The 22928-nt window shown below is 43.3% G+C and overlaps 1 protein-coding gene across 5 annotated transcripts in view; it reads right to left on the reverse strand.

Moving 5' to 3' along the window:
* Positions 1–22928, reverse strand: part of CACNB3 (calcium voltage-gated channel auxiliary subunit beta 3) — a 135693-nt gene that overhangs the window by 7277 nt on the left and 105488 nt on the right. For 4 of the 5 annotated variants that reach the window (XM_069970105.1, XM_069970104.1, XM_069970103.1 and 1 more), the window contains exons 3-11: positions 22466–22588; positions 21837–21952; positions 21684–21757; positions 18185–18204; positions 14932–15012; positions 8175–8233; positions 7689–7798; positions 4177–4328; positions 1208–1303 (exon numbers count right to left, since the gene is read on the reverse strand). In XM_069970105.1, coding sequence (XP_069826206.1) covers positions 1208–1303; positions 4177–4328; positions 7689–7798; positions 8175–8233; positions 14932–15012; positions 18185–18204; positions 21684–21757; positions 21837–21952; positions 22466–22588 — 831 coding nt within the window. The remainder of the gene's footprint in view (positions 1–1207; positions 1304–4176; positions 4329–7688; positions 7799–8174; positions 8234–14931; positions 15013–18184; positions 18205–21683; positions 21758–21836; positions 21953–22465; positions 22589–22928) is intronic. The other variant, XM_069970106.1, reaches the window with a different exon arrangement.

Here is a 22928-nt window from a genome sequence, read left to right on the forward strand (position 1 = left end):
AGAAAAGATAAAAGAGCTCGGTCAGGATCCCCTGACAATACAACAAAACCAAAGTCATAAGAATAAGTAGGCCAAACACACAGTCATTAAAACTATTTACTGCAAATCCATTAAAATATTTGAGGCAAAATAAAATGGTGACAATGCAGTGTGAACTAGGACTCGCTGCCCGCAGCACTTTTGGGCTCATTCTCATCCTCGCTCAGAATGTAATTAGTTTTACTGAAAATATCATTTATACTTTATGTGTAACTCAGCAGCAAAACAGACATGGTTAGGCCGGGTTCACACGTTGTAAGACAGCGGGCGTTCTGTGACACAGCCCTGTCACAGAACGGCAGCTGTATGTAAAGTTCACCTCGGCCAGCACTGCAGTGCCGGACGGATTAACATCGCTTCTTTCAAATTGATGTTCAGGTGTGCCTGCACTCCAATTAACCATTGGAGACCATGTAAAGTACTACTGGAGACGCACTTTACATTATCTGCACAGTCAATTTTGTGTGGCTGCTAATCAATAAATAGCGGCCGCACAAAATTGACACGTCAGTTTTTTGTAAGGCCGCATGGAATCCTGGCCGGAGTGTATACAAACCAGGATTCCATAGTAAAGAAGCGATCGGCGCTGTGATTAAATAACGGCCATTGTTGTAAAAAACCTTCAATGGCCGTTGTTTAATGAATATATACGTTAGCCAAAGGTTGTATTCACAAGACTGAATTTCAAGTGGATTTGGTGCTTATTCTATACTGAACATTGCCTATGGATAATAGAGATAAATACTCTATAGGGCTAGGGCTACACAGTGAACCAGAAACCACCATGTTCTGTTGCACGTTGTGCCGAGTGATCGTGCAAGTGAGAGGGATCACAATGCGACCCACAACTGTCTGTGACTACCACCCCACAGTTTCAAGAAATACACTTAATTTATTTGCGACTGTGGGTCATGGCCACTTGTGGGTCACAATACCAAAAGGCAGAGCAAACACAGTGGTTTTTGGAGATGCAACCAGAAAAGGCTGTATAGCCCTGGCCTTGTTTTTTTAGAACCCTTAGGCTGCTGAAGAATGTAACAACATATTCTTGTTTAGTGACCACTTTATACCAACCCTACCACTTTTTTGTATTACAATGCACATTCCCAGCGTTCTAGACTGGAGGAGCTATAAGCAATGTTTAGTAAGCTACGGCCTCCTCTCTTACCGGGGGGCACTGTATTAGTTTGTCAGCCGCCAGCATCTGGACATTGAGGTGTTTAACTTGAGATTTTCCCCTGGATTTTATTAGTCTCTGCAGCACCTTAAAAAACAAGCAGAAAGGACAGAGTGTTTCATCCGGCTGTCTGGCACATTATGAAATGCATCAGTTATACAAAGTACAAAATGTAAATCTGGACGGTATCTCTTTGTCTCCATTACAGAAGGCGCTTTGCTGACACTAGCGCTATAAACATAAAATACTGCTATCATTTCCGCAGCTGTCCATTGGGGAGGAGCGCTCACCGATACTCATTATTAGGCCTATTATTTCCAGCTCAAGAAGAGACTTTTAAATCTCCAAGAAAGAAAATACAAGCAACACATCAAACATGTCAAACAAGTGTTTCTACTGTGATTTGAGCAGAGAAATTGATTATTTTGTCAACTGTTTTACTTATGCTGAGCTATGTGTGAGTAAGACCGAATGGTAAATTAAAGGGGATTTTGCCATAACAAAAAGTGATAACATATCTGTCGGATCAGGATCTCCAGCGACTTGTAAAGTGGGACTGCACAACTGCTCAACATAATACTAGCACATTCTAGAAATAAGTTTTCCAACATGGAAACTTATCGTCAAAAGGCTAGGTGATAAGTGTCTGATTATGAGACTGGAGGGAATGGCTTTGTTTGAAACGCGAGGCAGGGTACATATTTGACCACTGCTCCATGTAAATGTGGGCCCTCGGGACTCCCGTTCTAGAAGTCAGACTTTCATTGATAACTTTTTACCTTTCCTTTGGGTAGATGGTATGTTGTCATTAAAGGTAAATCTCTTTACATGTTCTCATGTTGCTTGGGAAAATATACACATTTATGAGAGGCATACACATAATCATAACATCATAGTAAGTCCTTGTACGTTCATATTCTCTGTTCCGCAAAGCTTGATAACATTACAATATATAACAGTATTCACAACATGCGTTATTTAAACCTTAGAACATACGATATTCACTTCATTTCATATCATGCCGATCAGGGCAAATGGTATATTTTTTTATCCTGCTGTGCCTATTCTTATTCTTTTCAATGTTGAAGATCGCGGTATCACACATAGAGTGCATTTAACACATAACAAATTATAGTGTGGATTAGCCGCTAGATCGCCTGGGTAGTGCAAACACACAGTCAGATCGCTAATTGCATGCACTCATCCCACCTGCACATGTCTGCATTGGGAATACTCCTATTGGCCACAACTTGGTTTTAAACTCACACTTGCACATCATTCACCAGATTATGACTAAGCGCACATGCGCGAAACGCGTCAATCTATCCGGCCACACAGCACCAGTTGCTCTGCTGCTTTTTAATATGATTTAATAAAGTATACAACTTTTAACTTATTCCTGGAGTGCCGGACCCACATTTTCTTCAGGTAAATCTCTTTAAGGGTCTGTTCACACGTACAGACTCGCTGCGTATTTATCGCTGTGAATTTCTCGCATATAAATCCACAGTGATACTGATTGCTATCAAGTCAATGTATGTGTATTCTCGCTGCGTGTTTGTATGTGTATTTTCACTCCGATTTTTACATACGAGTTTTGATTTTCACATGATTTTCCCAGGCAAGTTCAACAACACAAAAAACGCAGCTACTTTCATGCGAGTTTGATGCGAGTTTTGTGCGAGTTTTACACAGCGAGTCTGTGCGTGTGAACAGACCCTAAGCTGTTTTCACACAACACATTACATGACTAGCAACTATACCAATCACTTTAGTATTAAAGGACAACTCCGGCACTGATAAAAAAAAAAAAAAAAATGAACTGAAGCTTCAGTTGGTGTCTTCTTTTTTTCTTCACTTCCTGGTTTGGGCTTTCCCATGATGCACTTTGTCTACTGTGATGTCTAACTGACTCTAAACTGTTAGATGGCTTACAGCTTGCTCAGCCAATAAGAGCTCAGCAACCGGAGTCATCTAACAAAGGGAGGCTGGCCTAACAGGGCTTAGACCCACCGCCCTCTTGATGATGTCAAAATGGCTGCCACAGAACAGCCTGGGGTCAACAGTCATTAGGTAAGAATGAGTTTACTTCACTTCCTGGTGGGGGATTGAGGGGGTAAAAGATATGGAAGAGGGCAGATAGGTGATTGAAGCATATTACAAAGTTATATCACTTTGTAATGTGGTTCAATTACTGGGAAAAAGCTTTTCACTGAAGTTGTCCTTTAATTAGAAGCTCAAAAATTACTAACACTGCATATCTGGAGGAATGCTGAAAAACTGCTCAGTGTTTTGTTGGACATGTAACATATTCCCCTAATTTATCATTTACTTTACACCACCTTCTTTTTTTATCACCAAAACAGGGACTTATCTGTGGATGTTACATATTATATCTCTTAATCTGTGACTTCTTTTTTATGGTTACATGTGAAGTCTGATGCTTTTTGTGCAACCATTCTTCTCCTAAGAACTCTTTAGGCTAAGACATACATGGATAGGCAGTAGGTATCCAGCTTCTCTACATTGCTACATTTTCAGTTTGCGTTCCCTCAATATATAATTTTGCCAATATAGGACTGGATGCCAGCACTGGAGGAAACACACCAAATAAGAAGTTTTCCCTATCCCCCTGCCCAGATGTGCACTTGCTTTTTATATACTAAGGAAGCAAAGAGTGAGGTTACAAGGAGCAAATCACAAGCCCCTGTAGGTAGCTCAGAGAAATCCTGTTCTCTGCTGCTTCTTCATTGGTGAAAGAGATGGATACTTTTCTCTCTAAGAGATGGCAGAGCTCAGTATACAGTGCGCCTGCCTTATCAATAACCCGGGGAGTCAATCATGCACTCTATCTAGTTACCTTTAATGCAGCCTGGGCCACATGTAACCCAAAAGAAAACCCAGAATGATACAGCAAGTTGATCAACACAAAATACTGACTTAGTGACACCGCGACTCACCTTAGGTGATGAAACTTTGACATACACAATGATGGGTGCCAGGGAGGTTTTGCTAAGTTGAGCAGGATGGTTGATTGTGTCCGCATCCAGGATAACTAGTTGAAGAGTCTTGGCCAACTCGAATATCCTCTCGATTTCACTCTGTACCTCAGCTGTATAATAGTATAATATCACTGAATACAAATAGGAGTTACAACAAAACTTTTTTCCCCCTAGATTATAATTATCCCTAAAATATACCGGTATGTTGGCAACAACAATAGAATTTTTTTGTATTTAACAGTCCGATAAGTCTATGAGACCCATATTTATTTGGTTTACACCCGGACAAGTTTTTGATGGTGCTAAATAGCCCAGCTTGCTGCACTCCTCTCATTAGTTTCACTCAGTAGCGAAATTTGATGGGGGGCAGGGGGGGCCCACTCTGGCAGGGGCCCACCCAGATCGCTATTGATTTTTTACGCCGCACGCCGCCCGGCATGCTGACGCAGCTCCCCCGGCCGCCGCCATCTTAATCAGATGCGTACGGCCTTAGCGCACCGCTGCTGGTGCGTGCGCCGCCCTGGCCCGCCCACCTGCCAATCACCTTTGGCGCCGCGCTGTTCCGTCTCCCGCGCGCGCGCACAAGGTCAGTGCCGGACTGCTGCAGCACACAGACAACCCAGCTGGTAAGCGGGGGGAGCTGGATATGTGGACACAGGGGGGGGGAGCTGGATATGTGGACACAGGGGGGGGGGAGCTGGATATGTGGACACAGGGGGGGGGGGAGCTGGATATGTGGACACAGGGGGGGGGGGCGGGATATGTGGACACGGGGGGGGGGGAGCTGGATATGTGGACACAGGGGGGGGGGAGCTGGATATGTGGACACAGGGGGGGGGAGCTGGATATGTGGACACAGGGGGGGGAGCTGGATATGTGGACACAGGGGGGGGGGAGCTGGATATGTGGACACAGGGGGGGGAGCTGGATATGTGGACACGGGGGGGGGGGAGCTGGACATGTGGACACAGGGGGGGGGGAGCTGGACATGTGGACACAGGGGGAGCTGGACATGTGGACACAGGGGGAGCTGGACATGTGGACACAGGGGGAGCTGGACATGTGGACACAGGGGGAGCTGGACATGTAGAAACAGGGGGAGCTGGACATGTGGAAACCAGGGGGAGCTGGACATGTAGAAACAGGGGGAGCTGGACATGTGGACACAGGGGGAGCTGGACATGTAGAAACAGGGGGATCTGGACATGTGGACACAGGGGGAGCTGGACATGTAGAAACAGGGGGAGCTGGACATGTGGACACAGGGGGAGCTGGACATGTAGAAACAGGGGGAGCTGGACATGTAGAAACAGGGGGAGCTGGACATGTGGAAACAGGGGGAGCTGGACATGTGGACACGGGGGGAGCTGGACATGTGGACACAGGGGGAGCTGGACATGTGGACACAGGGGGAGCTGGTAAACAGGGGGAGCTGGACATGTGGACACAGGGGGAGCTGGACATGTAGAAACAGGGGGAGCTGGACATGTAGAAACAGGGGGAGCTGGACATGTAGAAACAGGGGGAGCTGGACATGTAGAAACAGGGGGAGCTGGACATGTAGAAACAGGGGGAGCTGGACATGTAGAAACAGGGGGAGCTGGACATGTGGACACAGGGGGAGCTGGACATGTAGAAACAGGGGGAGCTGGACATGTGGACACAGGGGGAGCTGGACATGTAGAAACAGGGGGAGCTGGACATGTGGAAACAGGGGGAGCTGGACATGTGGAAACAGGGGGAGCTGGACATGTGGACACAGGGGGAGCTGGACATGTGGACACAGGGGGAGCTGGACATGTGGACAAAGGGGGGCTGGTAAACAGGGGGAGCTGGACATGTGGAAACAGGGGGAGCTGGACATGTGGAAACAGGGGGAGCTGGACATATGGAAACAGGGGGAGCTGGACATGTGGAAACAGGGGGAGCTGGAAATGTGGAAACAGAGGGAGCTGGTAAACAGGGGGAGCTGGACATGTGGAAACCAGGGGGAGCTGGACATGTGGAAAACAGTGGTTTTCTGATTTAACCCTATTTGGCCCAGTTCTCTCTGGCAGCTTCATAGAGGAGCTGGGGGCTGATCTGGAGATCCTGGGGGGAATGGGGGCAGAGGTCCGACCCCCCCACCCCAGTCTCTTACAGGATAAGGGACAAGTATCTTTAAATCAGAAAGCTGTGATTCGGATCAGAGAGAGCAGGGTGCAGCAGCCTGAGGTCTTTTGTAGTGGCAGCTAGTGATTGAGCCTGCGGTACCTCCCTGTGAGTGATGCACCTGTCTTAGGCAGAATGCAAATTATCTACCTCTATGGTATATGGGTCAGTCAGTGTATAGGGAAAATAATAGTCTTTGCATAATGGATTTAACTTTTTTTTACAGTTTTAACTACAGATCTCAGGTGAACCTGTTATACTGCCCATACATCCATGACATTGGGATAGTGAGCGACTCCGATGAGAAGACACCCCTTGTAAGTCACTGTTTCATTTTATGTGTCTATATATGTAAATGTAGAAGCCTCTAACACTGCTCTTAATTCACTATGAGTAATGGAGCAGAATATACCCTTTATTATTTAGAAAGCATTGTTGTCAAGCGAGGTTCCCTTTGGGTAACATAATCGGTTGGGGGCCCACTCAGACTTGCTCGCCCCCCCTAGGCTGAACCCCTAGCTACGCCCCTGGTTTCACTCCATGCTGGATCCACTTCTGCTTTTGGCTTATAATTGCAGGGGCAGTTTAAAAAAAAAACAAAAAAAAAAAAAACCTAAAGGCCCTATTACACCAAAAGATGTCTGGCTGAAAAAGATAATCTGTCAAAGCCAGGAATGAATTTGAAAAGAGCAGAAATCTCAGTCTTATCTTTACGACCTTTTCTCTGTTTACAGTCCATTTCTGAAAAAATCTGTCAGACATCTTTTGGTGTAATAGGGCCCTAAGGGTGCTCTTACGTGCACATGACTGGCATTGCGAGTCACCAATAACTGCAGGCTGCAGCTGGGCCTGCCACTGTTTATAGCTGCAAGTCCAGGACCTGCCTGCAATTCTGGCTCTCCATTCATTCTCTATGGGGCTGCTGGAGACAGACGAGTACAGCACTTCCAGCGGCTCCATGGAGAATGAATAGAGCCGTGGGTCATGTTCTGTGCTGATATGGAGATCGCTGGGGGCTATGGAAGTAAAGGGGAGGGGGGGCTGCTGTAACAGGACCTAGAGCAGCCCTCCTGCTGATGACTCATCCTCACAAGAAGGAGCTGCCTGGTGACGGTGACGGCAGTCATTAGGTCTGTGTGAGTTAGGACACTTCCTGGTGGGGGGTGGAGGAGGGAAAAGACAGGGAAGGGAGGCAGATAGGTGATTGAAGCATATTACAGAGTTATATAACTTTGTAATGTGCTTCAATTACTGGGAAAAAGTTTTACATGGCACTTGTCCTTTAAATATCTTCTTAAATGAAAAAATGTATGTCTCACCAATGCTGGAACGGGTGCTTGATCGTTCAATGATGGCTCTCCTGCCTGGATTATTGAGCACTGACCGCTTGGCTAGAGACAAGTCAGCTGTGACTCTAGTAATAGAGATTCTGAAAATATACAAGAAAAAGAGTAGGCAGATCCTCTCAGTCTCTACACTTCAAATATGTACAGTGCTATGAATATCGAGGATACAAGAGAATAAGCAATATTCATGTACTCCATCTACAAATACATCTATCAACAGGAGAAGTGTACGAATGTTCGATTGCTGGGGGCCCCACTGATCAACCAGAACAGTGTCCCGGGTCCCCCTGTTTATCCTCACATGTGCATCTGAAACTACTGTATACATTATTACCAGCTTCCTAATATTATATTTGCATCAATGCTTTAACAATATGGTCACCCTGAGACCCCACTGAACATGACATAGAACAGTCCAGCCCCCCCCATCTACATGCTACAACCTGATTTCGGTCTTACCTGCCATCAAATCTGTGCTTTAAGAAGTCAAAGAGAGCTTTCTGCATCATGTCAGTCACCTACAGGGGACACAAGGGAGAAAAGGGACAATGAAGGACATAAGAGATGATTCCAGTAGATATTCTGCAAAACGTCCTCATGTTATTTATGAGGACTGCATTGAGGTTTATGGGGCTGAATTTAAATTTGTAAACCGTTTGGAAAGAAGTCAGGTTATAACAGTATTAATATTTCGTCCATTCACTGCGGCTGCCATTTGGCTCAAGGAGCTTTGGGCTTTTTTTTTTGCATCTTCTGCCATGTCCTCACAGCTATTTCACTGCCTCTATATCCATATTGCTGCTCCATTTTTTAAGCTAATGCATCAAAATTTTCACCTTTAAGTACACTTTTTAAGGGGTCTCTGCAATAGATAATGCATTTGTGTTATACGTTTTTCAAACTGTACGAATCCCCCATGAGGTCATCTACCATAGATTTTTGGATATCTCTACTGTATTACTATACAACAATGTTAGATTTAGGAATCATAGGTGTTCAATGTTCATGGTCTCACTCTCACTAATTGCCCTTATGCATGTCTCTATAGTTATTCCTTACTTCAATCATACATAATCCTATGGGCCAAACCTCACTTCTTCCCATTCTTATATACCAGGGACTGGAAACCTGCAGCCCTTGCAAAATTACAATTCCCATTATGCCTGGACAGCCAACGCTAAAGCTTTGGCTGTCCATGCATGATGAAGGGCTGAAGGTTTCCCATCCATTATATACAACTTCATGGCTAATTCTCCCAAATTTCCATTCATGGATATGCAACAAAAAACATGTAAGAAAAATTCAGCACCAACAGGACATGCGAATGATAAAACCTTCATATCTTGTATTGTACATACTGTAAGGCTATGTTCACACAACGTAAGAGACTGGCCTTTTCGTGTTCCGGAACGGCCGATATCAGAAAAGATCATCCCGGACGGTACTTTAGGGCCGCAGACTTCTGATGCGGGCGCATCCGTGTGCGCCTGCATTAGAACTCCCCACTGCACACTATGAGGCGTGCGGCTGGAGGCGCTCGCTCCATAGTGTGCACTGACAGGGTTTTCTGCGGCCACTATTCACTGAATAGCAGCCGCAGAAAACTGATATGTCAGTTTTCTACGGCACTGAGAGAGATCCCGGCCAGAGCGTATACTATGTGTATATGCTCCGGCTAGGATTCCATAGAAGGCAAAGCAACATATAGTTTTGTAAAAAGTACGGCTGTTGTTGTCGATTTAAACAACGGCTGTACTTTTATGAAAATATACCTTGTGTGAACATAGCCTAATACTGTATTGCAACCATAGTAAAAGCAAGTTCAGACAAGTGCTGACCTGACATATTTGACATCTCCATAGACCCATCTTCTATATTTATACTAATACATTACTCATTAGGCGAGGCCTTTGACTGTCTATTCATGCAGATTTCTGTGTGTCAAACCATCTAATGGCTCTCCATGGACCTAGCCTCTCTACTTCCCATGTATGGACCCCTTGTCTGGGTACAACCCACAGGCAAGAGTGGTGGTGTTTTCACCTAATGACAGGTAATCCGTTATGTCTCTTAACCATGGGAAACTATCATGCTGTCTGAACCACAGGCCCCGGCAGCTTCCCCACACCCCACCAGCCTTGACTGATAGATATCTCCCAATTTTAGTACAGTGACTGATATATCAATGGGAGGGTAGGGAGACTACCCTGATGACTTTTAGTTCATGCAGCATTAAGGTGATGATGACCCTTTAACATCAGCAGGTATAAGTACTATAGCAATTTATTGGTGCAGGTGGGTGTAAGGCTTGCATTGAAATTTTTTAGAGGTGGTTTTGAAAAACATATACATTCAAAGAATTCTTTCATATCAATACACAGCTGCATGTTTTAATCATTTCAATGAAGTCAGAATACATGGTAAAAAGAAGACACAGCATAAATGATGAAAAGGTATTACGCGTTGTCCAATAAGTGGCGAGGTGACTAGTTTCACACTGCTGTTCCCCAATGCAATAATTAGGATTTTCCTAGAAGAAGCATGCCAGTCGGATTTTGCATAATCATATGTGGGGCGATAACCACAGAGTGGCTTGTTCTTGTCACGCATTATTATGCTCCTTGTGAATACGATGTAGGAATGGGGTCTGACTCAGCACATGCCTTTAATATCCAATTGCTTATTGAACTTTGAGGAAACACAAAGCTGAGTAAGTGGCTCATGATAGATGACTTTCAATTAGTAAATTAACACAGTGACAAAGCTGAGCAGTTTTTATATTCCTTAAGAGAGAACTCCATTTCTTACTACACCATACCAGCTCCTTCTCCTGCCAATTAGTTAAGCTATAGGCATTGCACTGTGGCGGAGATACCAACCACCTGGTAGACATCTGTTACGTGTGAGCTCCAGGCTGTAACTGAGAACAAGGTGTCAGGACGCTCTAATTGGGGCGAAAAACAAGAAGATAACTAAATTATATACAGGGATGAAAGGAGCTCATCTATTTAATGGCTACATATAACTTTTGCACTGATGTTTTTATTGGTAATTAGGTTCCTGAATGCAGAATTATGCAAATTTCTAAATAATGAGCCAGATAGTAAAATAAATCTGATGGCTTTCTGCTACCTGAGTGCTAGGGGGGGGGATTTAAATAATAGCTCAATGTGTGGACTGAGGGGGGAGCATATGCTAAGTGCAGAGAAAAAGCCAAACACACACAGCAATTTCTAGATTTCTGAACACACAGACCTCACATCAAGTATATATTACTGGGAGGATATGTCCACATGAAAAAAATCTAAACCTAGGAGCTGTCTGCGAATTGTGTATCAGGGGTGTGAAAATGAACAAATAAAGATTGCGGGCTGAAAATCTATGCAATATTTTTAGCTCAAGGCAACCACTAACGTAAATGGTAAATCTACAGTAATAGTACAATACACGTGTATGAGATGCTGTTGAGAAGACCGGGGAATAAGTGTGGGGTGCTATTGGGAGATTACGGAGAGTACGGACACAGTACAAGGACGTAATGTGTGCCCAGCAAATGACTAAATGACTGGCGAGGTATGAGAGGGAAATTCCAAGTCTGTAAAGCCAAGCGACGAGAGAGTTTGTGACACCATGGAGCAGTTGAGGATAGGCGGAGGATAGGTGTTTTAAGGGCGTGCACAATGAAATGGTGGGAGACTCTGGCAGTAGATCATTGAAGACTTTGGTTAGGACGGTCTCAGTGGAGTGGTGAGGCTGGAAGCCATCTTAACAAAAAGTGCGCTAAATGAGAAGAGGGAGGACACTTCGGTTCAAAGTGACCACATTGTTCAAAAAGTTCTGAATCAAGTGGAACAGATATACAGTATGTAGTAGTAGAGAGATGGCTGGATAAAGAGGGCCAGTCCACAGAGGCTCCTTAAGGAGGAGTATGATGGCTGCATTAATGAAAAGAAAGATACTAGTGGGTCTGTCTACTATGGGAGTATTATTTGCTGAGGTGCTATCTATTTATTGGATACAGGAGAATTCTCAGTCATTCGGATACAACAGTAAGAATATAATTATAGGAAATACAAACCACTTTAAATATTTTCCATTGGCATACATTATAAATTGTAAAAATATTACAACACATTGTATCAGTTAGTGACAGTAACATTGTGTACAGGTTTATCACCCTCGGCCATAGACCACATAAAATGGCATCGACGGATGGCTGAAGAGGATCTGACTGAAGATTACGGACTGATACCGGCCTGATCTCACTGCCACAAGACTATCAGCCTGCTACCACAGGCGTAGGGGGCTAACTTGTTTTCACGTCCTGCATATGACACTATTGAAACACCACATCAGCATCACGTATTAATAAAACGATTCTGTATTGCTCCACTAAATGAACATTATGTATACTAGGGCAACCATACAGGGGAAACAATACAATTTGCATTGCATGAGCTATCTGAGGACAATTTATAAATAAGTTTTCAATTCTTTCTGCTAACGTTCATCTACAGTCATCTGTCCCGTATCAGCAAGACTCCATCCTTCACATATGTGCACATTTCCATACCTGCCTCGCAGACAACACGGCCATATCCATAGCGTTTATGGTGTCTGTGAGGACCTTCTTCCCTAACGGCATTTGAATAGGTACAAAATCAAATGCTACAGTCATAACCCCACAATTCTGTCAGAGTCATAATGCAGGGAATAAATGCCGAGTCAGCATCCTCTACACTAAACTAAATGCAGACGCAATGTAATAATACATTATCACTAGGTACAAAATTACATAAATTAAGCTATAGATGAGGAAAATGGCCAGTGTCTGGCACAATGTTCTACCCTTAGCATTTTTGTCAGATAAGATTAGAAGCGTAAGGTGTACCCCTCAGCATAGGTTACTGATATACTGCATCACTGTAGATGTAAAGCAAAGCACGGATATGTTATTCTGGCTTTTTTTTCTGCTGTTTAGATTTTTTTTGCTTCTTGCTAGAATTCCCACATGGACAATAGTGAACCATTTAAACCAGTATCTTTGCTGAGACAGTGTATTTCCAGGCTCCTAAGAAGTTAGCTGATGCTATAAAAAAAACTGCAACGAGAGCAAACTGCTGAGGCGGAATCACAATGTTACATCTACGCTGTTATGTGTTTGCGAATCAACCATTCTATTTTGCTTTGTTCCAATTTTCGAGTTTATTGAATATAACAAATGACTAAATGTTTTCCCTCAATGAAAGAAGTAAATGTGTATATTCTTATTAATGCCGTCAGCATTACTGCTCTGTTCAGAAGAATGGAGCCTATTACTATTAGCATTATTTTATGTGAATGTATCTCAATTGTCTATTTAGAAATTACATTCTTGAATACATCTGAATTTTACGTGAGGAAAAACTGTATTTGACTACGTTCAGAATGTGTGGTGAAGACATATGTGGAAACCCAGCCTAAGACGATGTTCACACAACGTAATTTTGCAATTAAAACAATGGCCATTCTTGTCATAAAAAATGTGTTGCTATGAAGTCAGTGCAAACAGCGGCCGTTGTTCACACAATTTGTTGAACAACGGCCATTTTTCACTATGGCCATGGAAATAATTGACATGGTCAATTATTTCTGGCAGTTGTGCATTGAAACCAATTTTTACTGCCACAACGGCTGTTGTTTTTGAGTGCTGAACAACGGCCGTTGTGCATGCATAGTGTGAACATAGCCTAAAATTGAAAAAGATGGTGATGATTTTTGCTGATAGGGATGGCAATGGTAATTCTTTTTTTATCAGCAGGTTAGAAGCATCTTACCCTTCTGATATGTCTCTATAGTGCACAGGGCACCGAGGATGAAGGTAAGTTTCTTACTTTCATGCTCAGTTCCATTTTTGTGTAATTCATAGTTTAATCCATATGCTAATGAGGTGGTTTGGTGCTCTGGTGGCGGGACTACCACCTTCAGTGCACCGATCCACTCCAGCCAGCCTGTCCGTTGTAACGAATATTCACTTGGCGTGATGTCACTGCAGAGTGCCGCACCAATACTTATTAGAAGGGGCTGACCAGGGTGGATTGATGCACTGAGGGTAGTAGTACCACCCCCAGTGCACTAAACCACCTGATTAGCATATGGAGTAAACTACAAAGTAAAAAAAAACTGTGCACTATAGGGACATGACAGCAGGTTAGATGCTTCTAACCTGCCAATAGTTTCCCTATTTTACATACAGTGTATAGTGTACATAATGGGCTAAGCTTGAAATGCGTCTTTGTTTTTACACAGCATGTGACAATGAATTTACACGATGCTGCATGCTTTTTAATAGAATAATTAATAATGAAACGCTGGAGCAAATTTGTTCCAGATCTGGATATATACGGCATTGACCTGCGGTGCTGCAGCACATATGGATGAACGTGCAAGGAGGGTGAGCTCAACAAGCTGATTGTACTGCTTGCTCTATGAATAGAGACCTCAGGCTTGACCATGAGTCAGAGGATGTCCGCAGAAACAGACATCCGCAGAAAACATACAGTGTGTAACAAACATACAATATGAAACAGTGGGGACAGCTTAATTATACTTGTTACTTAATATACAGCTTGTAATTTTGCATTGGCCTATGAAATGTATGGCATATACTTGTGGTCTGGGTGTTAATATTAAAGGGGTATCCCACTCAAAATTAACTTACTTACAATTTATTCCATGCTTGTTATTATCTAGTTAGTCTCCTTTCCCTTGTGCTCAGCTGATGCTTTCTGCTGAAAACACAAAAATCTGTGTGTGAGCTTTTCTTTCCGTCTCCCCCTCCTCCCCCCTCCCTTCTGAGACAGCTGATGTAAACAAGTACCTGGCAGGCTTTATCTGCTTTTTTGCAATGCTGGGATGGGAAGAGGAGACAGAGAGAAAAGCTCACACACAGATTTTTGTGTTTTCAGAAGAAAGCAGCAGCTCAGAACTGGAGGAAAGAGACTGAATAGATAATAACAAGTATGGAAGGAATTGTTAGTCTCACCATGGGCAGCACTCCCCCCCATACTCTCCCTGCCAGTTATGTGTAACAAATAGTTAATTGCATTTCTTAACAGAATGACTCCCAACTTGCAAAAATAGTAAAATATGCACAGAGAAGTTCATACCCCAAAACTCTGAATCTGCATGATACTAGAACATTGTATTCCTGCATCCCACCTCTATATGACTGTACCTCATATCCTTTGAGTGAGGGCCCAACAAGGACCACGGGACGCATCGATGGGACAACATCATATGGTGCAACATGCTCTGCCTGAAAGACAAAGAGATCCGTTTAGCAGGCCTTGCTGAGGCTTGGTACAGACTAACAGATGTGCGAGGAGTGCCCCATGGAACGCCTGCCAGCATCCTGCCATTACAATTAGCGCTTTTGGTTTATAGAATATAATTAATACCACACTGGAGACAGTATACGTCTGATCCCTGCTCTATGGATCAAAGCATAAGCTAGAGCCAGCTACTCTATAGACATTCAACTATAAATACAAATTATTAGCTCCATTTTTGTAAAGGCAACAGGTAGTTGAAACTAGTCCAGTGCTGCTGGTTTTCCACTGAATTGGGTGGGGTAAGCAATCCTAAGTATAGCACTGTATAGTGAAAGTGAAGAAGCTTGTACTAGGGCAGTGGCACCTAAACTGATCAGTGGGAATCCTACTCTAAGGATAGACAATCAATGAATTCCGGCTGCAGAAAGACCTGTCAGTTCACACAGTGAAGCGAGCGGCTCCGGCAGCTCGCTTCACTGTGTGCTATGGGAAGCTCTGATGCGGGCGCACGCTGATACGCCCGCATCAGAGTTCCGCGGCCGGACGGATCATCCGGCCGGCACTTAAGTGCCGGGGTCACGGAACGGCCGGTCTCTAACGGTGTGTGAACATAGCCTTACTATGTAATTTGGTGATTGAGCTTGAGCCTATATAGCGTATAATATATCTACTTGTGATGTTACATACTATTCTTTAGATTTTACAATGGATACCATTGATTTTATCTGATAACCTAAAATGGACCAACTGCATGAACTTTTCATAACATATATAATAAAAATAGCTGCTCCTCCTCAACCCAATATGATGATAACTATGCATGTAGTCCACAGAAAGAAAGACAAGGACCAGCACTACCTAGTTCACACTTAGCAGCAGAAGCGTTCCCAATCATGAACTTCTAGGGAAGGAATACACAAAGATAGCGATGGTGCTCTATAATCTATAAAGATATAGATTTTGAATGGTGGTCTGGTGTACAAGGTAAATAGAATAGCGGCACTCACCCGGTCTTCTCTTCAAGCTTTATTGTAGTATAAACATCATAAAAATCTTGACAAACAACACAAAGGTGAGGGAGGACAAACAAAGGTGCACAAAGCATGCTTTATACTACAATAAAGCTTGAAGAGAAGACTGGGTGAGTGCCGCTATTCTATTTACCTTGTACACCAGACTTATATAGTTATGATTATGCTGTATATTAAGCGGAGGAGGGCAACTTTCTACATAACAATCACACCCAGCAGTTCTCTTCTAGCACTAAAAGAGTGATTGTGATGTTTTCAGAACCGCAGAAATTAGTTTAGCGCTGAGCTTCTGGCTTTTGAGATAATGTCATAAAGTGCCAGCACACAGTGGGCAATACTAATCTGGAGCTCAATGTGAATCAGCATTACAGGAACACTGGTTAAATATGGGAGATCAGACACTGCACTGTGTCTATATACATTCCTAATTTCCACATTGCAAAGGCTTGTGTATTCTTTGGGTGTATTTCCTATAGTGATGAAAGGGCTCAGGACTGCACTGCTCTGGCCTTGTAGGGTATACGTTGGCAGCAGGTACAGCTCCACAAAATGCCCAAAGGCTGAATTAAAATGTAAAAATACAAAGGCACATTATCTATATTAACTCGGGATAGTTCCAAAAGAGAAGAGAGAAGAGAGAGAGAATATGATGATAACATGATGATAATTTTTCTAGCAGGCAGGGAGGGACATAATAATCAAACACTACTTACTTCTCGTGCCTCTGCAGCGATGACTTACCTCACTGGGACTCCCATAGGGGCTCCTGGATATTCTTCTGCAGCAACGTCATGACTCCAATGATGTATTGGCCACTCAGCCAGTGACTGGGGGGGGGGGGGGCACTGCTTCAGTCGCTGATTGGCTGAGTGGGTGGGGGGTGGGGGGGATAAATTCCAGCTTGGGTCCTGGCATTGCAGAGGCACGGGGAGAGGTAAGTAGTGCTTGTTTATTATGATCCCCCCTGCCTTCTGAAAAATTCTAAAAATTATAATTTTTGCCGGAGTTCTCCTCCAATTTGGACATTTCATCTATTACCATTTAAAAGATTTTTTGGTGGCCTCTCCGCTCAAAAATGCATATTATTGTTGTCAGACAGTGTCACCTGGGTGGGCCTTCAAGGCGGGTGTGCCCAAATCCCTGATGTAGCCCCACCCCGCGACATCATCAGAACTGGATGGAGCTGAAGGGGGATTTCAGTTCACTGCATGTGGGCTAAATACTACAAATTATGGTCTTCTCCACATTAACAAGATGGCCTTCCAGGACGAGTTGGGCAGAATGTAGAGAAAAGCAACATGTGTGGTGTTTAGTCTAAATGCAGTGAACTTACTGAAATCCTCCTCCAGCTCTTTCTGATCCGGCCCATTCTGAAGACGTCACAGAGGGCTCGGGCATAGACAGTGATGATGTCACGGGTGGCCTACGGTGCTGACGAAGGCGGGGATATAGGGCACAACAGCTGTGAAGCCTTTCCCAGATGGCACTGTCCACCAACAATAACACGCATTTTTGAGCAGAGAGACCACCAGAAATCAATAGTACAGGCGATTTTAGGAAACTTTGTAATTGGGTTTAGTAGGCAAATATGCCATTATCTGCATTCAAAAAGACTTTCCCCAGGTCCCCCCTTCCCCTCTCTCTCATTCACTGCTCATTATCAGGAAATCTGGACTCTTTTACATCAGACGTGCCCTGTGTAACCTATGGAGAGGGGAGGGGGGAGGAGGAAGATTAGTCGCCAGCAGAGAGCAGCGAACAAAGGATTACACAGCAGGACCTGTGTGAAAGCCAGTATTCAGAGGTCAGAGAGGTCAGTGCTGGCTTCGGAGGAGATAGACCGGTGATGTAGCTGTAAATTGACTCTTTGTTATACTGTTTTGGTGCCTCATCTCCCTCAACCTCTCCTCTCTCCATAAGAGAACCATGAAGACAGGGGGGAGAGCTTCAAACTGCTTTTTCATGATAAAAAGTTTCTTAAAACTGCCTGTACTATTGATTTCTGCAAAAAAAATGTAAACGACGGTGACACTTAAAGAATGGTGCGGAGAATGCCTTATTTGTTAAGGATTTGTCAGTGAATACAGTTTACTTTGACATGCTACCTTCAAAAAAGAAAACTCACCTGTTTTTGCTTCTGTTTGGCTTATTGGGAAGAAAAGCATCAATATTAAGAACATGTTAGTTACAATATACTTACAATAGAGGAAAAAAGATAGTAATTAAAATAATAATAGACTATGAAGACATGGGCATTAACCCCTGTCATTGGGAAAACATTGGTGTAAACAAGCCTATGGCCAGACTGGGCCTCTCCTCAGAGTTCTGAACACACCAATGCCTGATATGACTGAGGCACACACATTTATTATTTCTCATTATGGATGCATTTTTGACACTATTTTGCTGTGAAATGCACAATCACAGTAAAATAGCGCAATTTTTTGTTGTATTTTCACCACAATCACGCCAAAAATGCTGCTATTTTGCCACAATTGAAGGCGATGAAAACAACTGTAATCCATATTGAAGGTTGCTACAAATACGAGATATGTTTCTATAAGACTGGGACATAATCTGAGGTAAAATATTTTACTGAAAGAGTAGTAGACGCTTGGAACAAACTTTCAGCAGATGCGGTTGGTAAATCTAAAGTGAAAAGGAAATAATATGAGGGCAGACTGGTTTACCACTCCCTGGTTCTCTTCTGCATCTTCATTTAGGGCCCTGGTCTCAAGTCTGAATGATTTAAGGTTTGGGTCTGAATTAGTTTTGAGGTCTGGTTTGTGGCGTAAATAAATGTGGGGGTCTCATATTGGGTCTGAATTACCTTGAGGGTCTGATCCAAATTCATTAAGGTCCGGTTTAGGGTCTGAAATGATTCAGGAATCTGAATTTTTTGTGATGTGTGGTCTGAATTAAATTGGGGTTTATTGTTTGCTATGAGCTCCAGCATTTTGTAATTCTGTAAAGTGTTTAAAATAGTGCAGGTGTCTGGGGTTTAATTCAGATGGAAAAGAAAGAAACGGACTCTAATTGGAGAGATGTCATCTGTGAGCCACTAGATACACAGTTATTGTTATCTATTCTTCCTGTAATTGTGCCTGAGCAGGACTGTAGTCTCTCATATATTATATGGTTTGCTGTGTGCCTGTATGTAACTGTAAGGTAGTTTAGAAGGTTTAGGCTATGTTCACACTAAGGCTATGTTCACACTGCGTATGTTTCCGCTCGTAGTGCGAACTGTGAATATACGCACGTAGTTTTGAGGTTGATGCGTTCGCTTGAAAGTATATGATATACGCCCGCACAGTTCACACTACGTATGAGCTTACGGCCGGATCGTATGCGGCGCCGTGAAAAATGAACAAGACCATTGTTTGAGGAAGGAAATGTTGAAACTCACGGCCGTGGATTTCCATGCGGTCCCGTACGAAGTACTTATTTCAGCCAAATTGAACTTGATTTTCCATCCAAAAGGTTCTGTGTGGTTTACGGGGCTGGGCGAAGATTTCCAAGTAAATGACCTGTTTCAGATCGCTTCGAAACAAGCTAGGGAAGCAGAACTGTACTGCAAGCGTATGTTCGTGGTTCGTACGCATCCGGCCGCATGTCGATTTTTCCCACGCCCGTAGTTTCAGCCGCACATGTACGGCGGCGTACGAAATGCGGCCGGACTCATACGCAGTGTGAACATAGCCTAAAGGAGCAGGCCGTCATTTAATGGCAAAAGATGGCATCTATTGCTAATGCTAAAAAATGTTCATGACCGTTATTAGTGGTTGTCATTTTCCTGCCAAAATCCCATAGTGGGAACATAGCTTTAGTGTGACCTGCTGTATGTTTAACGTGTGAATATGCACTTAAGTATTCGATGCAGTTTTTTGAGCCGAAGCCAAAAGTGGATAAAAAATAAAAAACATTGCAGTTTTTTACGCAGTTTCAAGTGGATCCAGCAGGAAGGAGAATTATTTGTCCTTCTTTTATATTTTCTAATTCTTTTTAATCCACATCTGCTTTGACTTAAAGTGACACTGTCACCTTTTTGCACTATGACTTCTCTACACAGGTGTAAAAGGTAAATTTAGCAGTTTTCATACCTTATTTTATATCATACCTCATGGTGTTTGTTCAAGTAAAAAGTGATCTTTTATCATCTGCAGATTGTGCTAAGTTGGCGGAGCTTCACTGTAACAGCGCCACTTGGCCCCACCCCTTAGCGACATCATCGCAGCATTGGCCCGCCCCCTCGATGCCCATTGGTATGGGCCGACCTAGAGGGGGTGGAGCCTAGACCTTTAGGCCAGCCTGTTCCAATGGTTGGCAAGGGGGAGGGCCTATGTGCCTGTGACGTTACAGAGGGGCGGGGCCAACTGTGGTGCTGTTACCATGAAGCTCCGCCCACTTAGCACAATCTGCAGTTGATAAAAGACCACCTTTTACTTCAACAAGCACCATGAAGTATAATATAAAATAAGGTATAAAAACCGCTAAATTTACCCTTTACACCTGTGTAGAGAAGTCAGAATGCAAAAAGGGGGTGACAGTGTCACTTTAAAGACCTTTAGGATAAAACTTAGAAAAGAATGCAGTGTTTTTCTTTCCCAAAGTACAGGTTTTTGAGAGAAAACTAATGAATTTAAATGGAATGTGACATACAAAGGTAGGACTTCTACTTCTCATGAGATATAATGGCAACTTTGTCCATGCACTGCCATGCATGTCAGGGGTAGGGAACCTTGGCTCTCTAGCTGCTGCAAAACTACAGCCAAAGGCTGTCCAGGCATGATGGGAGTTGTAGTTTTGCGACACTTGGAGAGCCAAGGTTTCCTACCCCTGCACTATTAGTGCAGCTCAGTTTTTGTTCACAAAAGGTTACTGGGCAGCTCATGGGCTGCAATACTAAAGACAGTGCTTGAAAGAAGGTGGGAATGAAGCATCAGGGAATGATGCAGGTCACAATATTCTTGTACTGTAATACCGCACTACCTGAGAATGGGAGTGGCTGTGTTTTTGAGAAAAAGGAGCGGTGCTTTTTCAATTCTGAACAACCCCTTTAAATATTACACAGAGCAGGGATGAAAAACATGTTCTAATGAAATGAGATCACTGCAGCATTGTATTAATTTCCTCTCTTCTGGATCTGTATGTGGAATAGGAGAGGACATCATGAAGCAGCAGAGTCACTGGGAGCCATCTCAGCTAATAAAGGACACATTTCCTGCTCTGTGCACACATAATAGCTGGATGATATGTTGCTGTGTGAGGAGGAAGGCAGCCCCATCCTGACAAATGTATTGTACTGACTGATTCAATACAGGTGACAAAGAATAATAGGCTTATTGTCATAGCAGACGGCAGACATGTGGCACATTGTCAAAGTGCTCATAGAAGGAAAAAAAAAGTTAATGAAGTATTTCACCAAAATTGATTTAAAAAAAATATTCAAATTCAAATCCTATTTAAAAAGAACCTGTCATCGATTTCCTGCTGCCCGAACCACAAGTCACCAGAGTGGTCCATCAGGCTTATAACCCTGCCCCTCTGGCCTTCAATTATAGATCTCAATCAAAAAGGACACAGCATTGTTCATTGATTAGCAAAAAATAAAAATCAATCCTTACCTATCGATGGGGGAGGCGAACGCCGATTGATTGAGACCATGTCTCCTAAACCAGAAGTGTTACCGCCAGATCTCCTAGATACAAAGAAAACCATTAGTCTGGCAACTAATCGCATGACTACCGAGATATATAAGTAATGTAATGTTTCCTTACCTTGCTTTCTGCTCCTGTTTCAGTCGAATGGCCTCTAGCCTCTGAGGGCTTGGAATGAAGGCGATGTCTCCCCCTTCTTTTACTAGCCTCCCGATCCACCAGTCATTGTTGTATTTCTGGAAAATAATAAAACAATTTGCCTTACGGAAACTCCCCTTTAGGGTATAAACCCACACACCGTATATGCAGCGTATTTACTGCTGCGATACGCAGCAAACTCGCAGCAAACTCGCAGCAAAATCGCAGCAGATTAGATCTAAATAACTGAACACAGCATCAAATCTGTACCAACAAATCTGCTGCGTATTTGTTGCATATCTGCTGCATATACGGTGTGTGGGTTTATACCCTTAAAGTCCATGGTGAAGCAATATGAAGCAATATGATGCAACATGAGTGTCGTGTACAGGTATCCACAAACTTTTATCCAAGTAATGCATGTAGGTTCTAAGAAACATAAAGTAGTGATTAAAGTTGGGTGGACTTGCCAAGCTATTCTGCTTTGGCAACGTTCTTTAAACCCGAACGCTCAGCATTTGAACGCTCAGCTGGAGAAGGTAGATGCAGCCCTAGGGCTGCCTAGAAAACATGAATACAGCCTATGGCTTTACATGGATTGCTATACTGACCTCTTTGATATGTAGAAAATCTTTGGCTTCAAAGTTGATAGCACTTCCCTGAACTGGACATTCTTCATCCAAAGCTCCACAGTAACTGACATTGGTCCTAACGGCAAATGCGACCGGCTTGAGCTGAGAAAAGAAAGAGAAATGTAAAAGTTTCTCATAGATGCTTTGTAATTTAAAGGGGTTGTCCAGCAAAAATATTTTTCTTTCAAATCAACTGATATCAGAAAGTTATATAGATTTGTAATTTACTTCTAGTCTGACACAGTGCTCTCTGCTGACATCTCTGGCCAAGACAGGAACTCTCTCTCTGTTTTCTATGAATCCCCATAGAAAACCTCTCCCGCTCTGGACAGTTCCTGTCTCGGTCAGAAATGTCAGCAGAGAGCACTCTGTCAGACTGAAAATAAAATACCACTTCCTGCAGGACATACAGCAGCTAATAAGTATGGGAAGACATGAGATT

This window comes from Dendropsophus ebraccatus, chromosome 5 (genome assembly GCF_027789765.1).
Source record: "Dendropsophus ebraccatus isolate aDenEbr1 chromosome 5, aDenEbr1.pat, whole genome shotgun sequence".
In the NCBI taxonomy this organism is placed as follows: Eukaryota; Metazoa; Chordata; class Amphibia; order Anura; family Hylidae; genus Dendropsophus; species Dendropsophus ebraccatus.